At 37.2% G+C, this 8,211-nt stretch overlaps 1 protein-coding gene and 1 pseudogene across 1 annotated transcript; one reads left to right on the top strand and one right to left on the bottom strand.

Moving 5' to 3' along the window:
- Positions 1-1,231: 1,231 nt before the first annotated feature.
- Positions 1,232-1,717, bottom strand: LOC141710395 (uncharacterized). Its single transcript, XM_074513048.1, has one exon. It carries the CDS (start codon positions 1,715-1,717, stop codon positions 1,232-1,234), a length of 486 nt encoding a protein of 161 aa, XP_074369149.1.
- A 512-nt stretch (positions 1,718-2,229) lies between these two features.
- On the top strand, positions 2,230-3,709 carry LOC141710379 (serine/threonine/tyrosine-protein kinase HT1-like; annotated as a pseudogene).
- The last annotated feature ends 4,502 nt before the right edge of the window (positions 3,710-8,211 follow it).

Here is an 8,211-nt window from a genome sequence, read left to right as displayed (position 1 = left end):
CTTCGTCTTTGTTTTTCAATAGATACCCCCACATCACCCGACTGTAGTCATCCACTAACAGAAATAAATACTTATTTCCTCCTGAAGTAGGAGGCGAGATTGGGCCACATAGATCACCATGAACAAGTTCTAGTACCTTCTTAGCGTTATAGGTTGCTTGGCCTGGGAAAGATCTTCTGGTTTGTTTCGACATCAAACACCCAGTGCACACTTCATTCTGTATTTTAATCTCAGGCAAGCCATGCACCATTTTGGTAGTACACATCATATTCATGGCATTGAAATTGACATGTCCAAGTCGAGCATGCCAAAGCCAAGCCATTTCATCACTCCGTGACAGCAGACATTCTGAACTACTACTCTCGATTATAATCTTATACAAGCGATTTACAGACTTCTTCACCTTCATAATCAGTCTTCCTCCTTTGTCATATATCCACAAATGAACCCCACTCAAAATAACCCTGTTTCCTTCCTCAGCTAATTGCCCTAAACTGATGATATTGTTGCACAATATAGGGATGTGATAAACATCCTTCAACAATCTCTCTTCTCCATTTTTACACTTTAACAGGATTGTCCCCTTTCCTTTTATTGATACAGTAGAACCATCTCCAAACCTCACCTTGCCTTTCACATTCTCGTCTATTTCTCGGAATTTTGACAATTGTCCCGTCATATGATTGCTAGCTCCATTGTCTAAATACCACAAATTCGAGGCTGGTTGGATTGTCTTAACGTTGTGGTTTAGCTTGGGAACTACTTGCTCCTCATTGATCAGCATTACTTTCTCTCCTTCTTCATTATTTTCTACCATCAGAAGTGCGGGCTCATCATCTTGCATTTGGGTCATGTTTACCTCTTCCTTTTGTTCCTTATTCTCCCTTTCACGTCGTGATTTTTTACAATCTGCAGCATAATGGCCATATCCCTGGCAATTGAAGCATCTGACTTTAGTTTTGTCACGTCCTCCACGTCCAAAATCTCTTCGAAATTTCGACCTAGATGACCCATCTCCTTTACCTGAACGTTTCAGCCATTCTTCCCGTGTCAAAAGCAGCTTTGCATCATCTCTTTCCCTCTTCGACCACTCTTCCTCAGTCAATAACAGTTGACCACCACTCGGTTCCACCTGACCTCGTAAGCGTTCTTCATGAGCTTTTAAGGATCCAACCGTTTCTTCAACGGTCATAGTCTCTAAATCCCCGAACTGTTCAATTGTCGAAGCTATCTACAGAAATTTCGTAGGAACTGCTCGTAACAATTTCTTCACAATATATGCCTCTTTGCCCTCCTCACCAAGAGCTCTAATGGTTGTCACCAAACCATTTAATTTCATACAAAAGTCATCGAGAGACTCTGTATCTTTCATGCTCAATGTCTCGAACTCTACCTTAAGAGTTTGAATTCTCGCTGTTTTTACACGATCAGCGCCCAAACACATGGTTTTGACGGCATCCCAAGCCTCCTTAGCCATTTTCTTTTCGGCTACAGACAACAAAACATCCTCCGGAATCCCTTGATAGATAGCAGCAAGAGCGATTTTGTCTGTCCGATCTTCTATAGGCAAGTTTGGGTCATCACTCTCAATAGCAATCCACACCCCGTGTGCTTGCATATACACCTTCATCTTAAGCGCCCATGCTGTATAGTTACCTCTGTTCAACATGGGATATGTCAACCCGATCGTTCCATCTTTTGCTTTGCTCTTTTCCATCGTACTGGACTTAGGCATATACTTTGGCATTCACCGGAATCACCGAGCTCTGATACCAGAATGTTAGCCTAAACCGAGTGCCTGTATAATTATAGGTATAAGTGTATGCTTGTAAAACTGAAAGAAAAGATGTTCCTGAACGACTGACTTGTTATTAGCTGAAAGATTACAATATAAACTAAAGAAGAAACACATGCGTGCAAAGTGGTTGCTAAAAACCAGCACCTGCTTTCCTGAAACTACTCTATCTCTAATGTTTATTTCAACTTACTCTCCTACTTTCACGTACCTACGTGATAGACCAAATCAACTCAAATAATTACTGCTAAGATAATAAATAATAAATAACAATATGTTTAGATTAAAAAACCAACAGGACCTGAGTGTTTATTGTTAAGATATATGTTTTCTAACATCAACTGCGTCTATATCCTCCAAAAATTGACCATAAGATATCTCTTTCTTATAGTATTATCAACTTAAGTCTTTCTCCTGATGAAATCATTCTATTTATGAACCAGTTCATTGGTGCTTCCCTTGTACCAGCCTTGATGATCATTACAGAGTTTATGGGAGGTGGTACACTTCAGAAGTACTTGGCAGACATCCATCCAAATTGTCTAGATCTGGAGTTTTGGATGCACTATGCATTGGAGATCTCTCGAGCAATGACTTATTTGCACGCGCAAGGGATTATACACCGTGACTTAAAGCCTAGTAATCATCGAATTTCCATGGCTAGCTTCGCTTATTATTTAGTGATTGTGGTGGTGGTCATATTACTTAATCAATAACAAAACTGCCCTATTTTCTTTTGCAATTATGATCTGGGGTTTTATGCGATATGTATAGTTCCTTGTCTCTTCATGTACACGTCTAAATGAACCTCTATGTGAATACTGTAGACAATATACTTCTGTCCGAAAACAAGAAAATAGTCAAGATAACCGACTTTGGGTTATCTAGAGAGGAGATAATTGGTGATATGTCTACTGAAGCTGGTACATACCGCTGGATGGCTCCCGAGGTATTTATTTGACACAACTCCCTATAGATTGACTAAGATCATGATATAATCCTTACTCTTTATATTAATCAAATGTTTGAGGTAGCTGGCGAGAGGAATAAGAAAAGATATGATCACAAGGTGGATGTTTATAGCTTTTCACTGGTTCTGTGGCTGTGGGAGTTGCTGACAAACACAACTCCGTTTAAAGGAAAGTGCGGCATGACTGCAGCATATGCTGCCGTAACTCTAGTAAGTACTTATCATATTCTTATATGATGGCCAGATACAATGCCTTAATAGCACGTCCATATATTTAATAATATAAAATCAAATGGTTATACATACATGTGTGCCCTTTTTCAACCTTAGATCAAACAGTTAAACTTGGTAATTATACTAACCAAACTTTGTACTAGTTGACTGACCTTTAATTCATTCTGCTCCCCATTTCCCCAGAATGCGAGGCCTAGCACTGATAACATTCCAAAGGAGATAGTGTCCCTCCTGGTGTCCTGTTGGGCAGAGACCCTGCAGATCGGCCAGAATTTATCAAAATCAAATGCTTCCTTGAGAACTTCATACACTACTTGTGGACACCAGATACTTCACCGCCGAGAATGATCAAGATCGGACATGCCAGTGAACTCTCTGCTGTTGGGGAGTGTGAATTTACTAGTCATGGGATGCACAACCCCAACGGAGTCAGTGCCATTACAGTGGTCAATAATGGCCATGACACCAGGCCAAGGACATGCCATTTAATCTACTGAAGTAGTTGTTGATTTTGTAAAGCAGAGTTATGTAGTAATTTCCAAGTCTGAACGTGTGTAGAAGCTGTATTAATTCTGGTACTTTGGAATTGTCCAGTAATATCACATTTGCAAATGTAATCTTTTGGTAATTAGAAATTGTCTAAATGATGTAGTTCATCATACTGGTGATATTGTATTGTCTTTCTAATGACTTTGATTGGGAAAACAGTTCTAATATTGAACTAGGCTTTAATGTATGCACAAAGTATATTTCAAAATTTGACCATTGTTATTGTGTTGCAATAAGTATTAAAATGTTGCAAATAGGTACTAAAAAGTGTTACAAAAGTGCCAAGTGTCAAGCTGGACCCACCTGTCAGTGGGCTTCACTTGTCAGTGGGCCCCACCTATGTGTCACTCCATGTGGCAGTCCACGTGTCACTTTGGCCCCCTTTTTTGCCATGTAATTGCTTTTTGCAACATAAATTTGGTCTTGCCCTTGATAATAAAATGTTGCCTTTGATCCTTAAGGCAACGCCAAAAATACTAACATCACAAAAGTGTTGCCGTTGAAATTTTTTGGTCTGTTGCAATATTTATTTGGCCTGTTGCAACGTTTGTGGAATGATGCAGAAGGCCACTTTTGGTGTAGTGAAGATTTATGGAACTATGGATACTAACCTCAGTGTAGATGTTACTAGTTTGTTACTATTCCGTTACTAAACTTAGCTACGGACACTAAATCGGTTAGTAAGGTACTAACCATAGTTTGTTACTATTCCGTTACTAAACTTAGCTACGGACACTAAATCGGTCAGTAAGGTACTAACCAACACTGTTTCCTTCGACAGTCGAATTCAACGGGTATTCGGTTAGTAATCTCTTTTACCAAAGGATTTTCTTAACAATAGAATATGTCGTTGGCAATAATGAAATTTCTTGTAGAGCCAAAGAGATTTCTTCCCAATGAGCTGCAATATTCATATGATCGAATCACTTCCTACATTATTTCTCCTCTCGATTTTCATTAAAAAGCTAAGTAAACATAAGGCCATAAAAAATATGGAAAATTTCGATATCAGTCCAAAAAATTTATATAATTACCCGATAAAAAGCGGATATTATCCGGATTCGAAAAAAAGAGAATATTATTCATATCCGAATACGGGATATTCGAATCCGAAATTAAATACATATATGATATTTTAATTATATAAATATATACTTATATATATTTTAAATTTAATAAATTAGCTTATAGTGTGTGTATATGCATTGAATAATACTCTCATACAAATTTTAAAAAATTGTACATATACAAAAATATCCGTAAAAAATATTCTAAAATAATTGTCAATAAAGTAGGCCCATAAAAAATTCAAAAAATTAGATATATGTCCAAAATACCCCCATTCGTATTTGAGAAAACATGAATATTATATGTATCCAAAATAAAGCAAATATTATCTTTATCTGAATCCGACAATCACAGATAGAGATATGGATATGTCGAATACCAATACGGATATAATTTAATCTCTATCCGTACTATCTGTTGACAACCCTATGTTGACGGATGATTCAATGTTAACACATCTCAATGTTCAGTATTCTTATATTTTGTTTTCTAGTAGTGGAAAATCGGGTGTTTGGAAGCTCATGGTATCCTACCAATTAAAACTTGTTATGACTGATATATTATTGGCGCGTTAACTTTTAAGACATCAAATTTTATTCACACCCACTTGAGAATGGTTTCTAAAGCCAAACACAATGGAACAAACCCATTTATTCTATGTATATTAAAGGATCGGGTTTGGATAAAACCAAAACGAGAGATATTCAATTTTTAGATTTGGAAATTAAAAATTCGGCAATAAAGATGGTTGGATTTAATTTTGGTCATAAAACCGCATTTTAAAAAAAATGACAAAACAAATCCAGCTTAATTATTTGAAAAATACGTAAAAATTAGGAGGTGGGGGTGACAAAAGTGGTTCCTAGTTTCAGAGTAATAGAGTTGCTCCCCAGATGCAGACATTTTGTTCAACCTGAAACGTAAAAAGTAATAATTAACTTATTATAAGCGAAATAATTGATTATCTTATTTAATTGATTAATATTAAAATAATAAAAAGGAAATATATAACCCTTTGAGAGATAATGACCTAAATATATGCGGTTGTAAAGGAGTCGAATCGAGCTGAACTCTTATGTATTAATTCGTTAAAAAAATGTCGAACCTGAAATCTAGCTGAAATTTTATTTAGTTAAGAATTTTGATTGTGTATCGATTCATTATCAAAATGTTTATTCGCGTACATATTTACGAACAACTCATGGACTAACATTAAACGAACAACTAATGAACATCGTTCACAAACTTTTAATCACAAACAACTTAGTTTATAAACTCGCTTTTAACTGAGGAATTTGGTTAACAAATATTTGAGGTTCGCGGTCGGAATCAAGATCTGCTGCGGTGGTCGGTGATCGGACAAATCACCGTAATGCGTTGACTTGTACATAAGAAACGGCTAAGATTTCTAGGTTTTATGTTTGCCTTCTCAGAGCTCTCAAACGCGTGCCCTCACAATGTGCCTACGTACCTCCTTTTATAAAGGATCAAGCCAGACGTAGTTCTTGGGGAACAAGAAACCTAGATGGACTTGGTTTCTCATTCAGTGGCCCAATAGGAGTTGTCGAACTAACTTCCTATTATAACTCCAAACATTGATTTGCTTTAGAAGTGCCCGACGATGCGTCCTAGTCACAAAGGCCCAAGGCTCGTCATGACTTTGGGACTTTTCGAACAAGAAAACTCCCTGGCCGAAGAATATCTATATCCGCTACCGCTACTTCCGTTGATCGTAAATGCAGGTATAGCCATGACTTACCGCAAATACCAAAGTGCATCCTTACCCCCCGATGAGGATAACCCACCAGACTACATGATAAGTGATCTCAAGCGTAAAAGTGTAAACTACGAGATAATCCCAGAGTCTCCTTTGGAGGACAACCCGCCGAATACGGAGATAGGGCCCCTAAAGCACACACTAGATGTTTATAACCGTTCGCATATGAGGATAACCCACAAGAATACAGAATGGCGCCTTCGACATATTTCCCGGGATAAAGGGCTCCCAGAGGGCCCTTTCCTTCACGGGAGCCTTCCGGAGTTCTCCTCAAGGCCTAGGGCGCGCCCTAAGCATGGAGAGGCCCTTTAGGGACTCCTTTCCTTGTACTATTCTTATACTTTGTTCACTTTCCAGTTTAGTTGTGGGAGCAATCTCCTCGCTCATTCTTCCTTGTCATCTCATTAGTATTGCGGAACAGCCACCCGTGCGGCCATATAGTACGGGGTGCGCTTTATAAGGATCCGGGGACATTTCATTCAGGTCGTCCTTCAATTATTAATCGCTTCCCTCTTTGTCCCTTGTCTTTAGTTCATATTCTATAAGTTCCCTATCAATACTTGTTCTTTGTCTTCGTCTTCTACTATCAATATTCTACTGCAAGATGGGTTTTTCACCACTTCACTTTGGTCACCGACTCCTTTTTCAGCTTCATCCTTGTTTCATTGTGCCGAGACTTTGGTAGACGGGATTCGACGAGGAGAGATTTCTATGTCTATTGAGCATGAGGCGTCTACTTCCACTTCGCCAAAGATGGCCTATCGCAATGGTTTAATAATGCATGTTACAAATTATGTTACGTTAGATATGCCCATCTTAGCCTACCGCAACGTAGTATTTTTGGTGTTACTATAGCCTTTATAACATGTTGCTATAGTTTCAAAATGTTACATACGAGTAACATGTGGAAACTTATATTACAATAAGGTGTTAATGGATTAAAAAGTAACAATTTAAAAACAATAAATATATATATAATTATTTGAATTGAAAATTAATCAATTTTGATGATATAATAAAGCTATAATATTAATATTATCTAAGATTGATAATTTTTTTTTTAATTTTGTAAACTGTACTAATTAATAACTGATAATTTTTTTAAATAAAAAATTTGAACACTATTGAAACTTAAAATTTTATTAAAAAATAAAAAAGTGAAACTAGACAACAGTTATTTAGGATGTCATTGGGCTCTCCATCAGGCGGGCTATAGCAGGCTCAAAATTTTTGGAGAAGCGGTAGTTTTTTGTCAAAAATTCACAGACTTCTGTAAACATCTCTCTCTCTCTCTCACAGTCGCTCTCTCTCACAGTCGCTCTCTCACACTCTAAATATCACTCTCTTGATCGCCACTCACACACTCTCTCTCAGCTTTTAACTGAACCGAATCATCCTAAACTACTATCACACAGGTTGATGATTTGATTAACTAGGGTTTTATATTAGTAAAATCTTACAGATTCGAGCTAGGATTTTTAATTGGAATCGGGGGTGTTAATTGAAATTGGGTGTCGAAGGAGCATCATATTCTTTCACTCTTCACTCTCCTAGTAAGTAGTCTCTCTCTCTCTCCCCAATTCGTTTCTGTATATCTATACTTATGTACAAACAAATAATTGAATTATCGCAATCCCGTGTTTAGGTTCGTTGTTTTGTGTTTCTATTATCACTTGATCTCATTTTAGGGCTTTGTATTTCTCATTTCTAGTATGTAATTATTTCTTTTATCACTTATATTCAATAGTGTCATGTGTTATACTGTGATCTATCCTTGTAGTAGCAATACCAGTTATGATTTTTAATCCAAGTTTATTT

Source organism: Apium graveolens, chromosome 1 (genome assembly GCF_009905375.1).
Source record: "Apium graveolens cultivar Ventura chromosome 1, ASM990537v1, whole genome shotgun sequence".
NCBI classification, from domain to species: Eukaryota; Viridiplantae; Streptophyta; class Magnoliopsida; order Apiales; family Apiaceae; genus Apium; species Apium graveolens.
The sequence above is the reverse complement of the archived record's forward strand: the minus strand, read 5'-3'. Positions and strand labels throughout refer to the sequence as shown.

Coding starts and splice junctions, on each gene's coding strand:
- LOC141710395 (XM_074513048.1), bottom strand. CDS start 1,717: ATGGAAAAGAGCAAAGCAAAAGATGGAACGATCGGGTTGACATATCCC.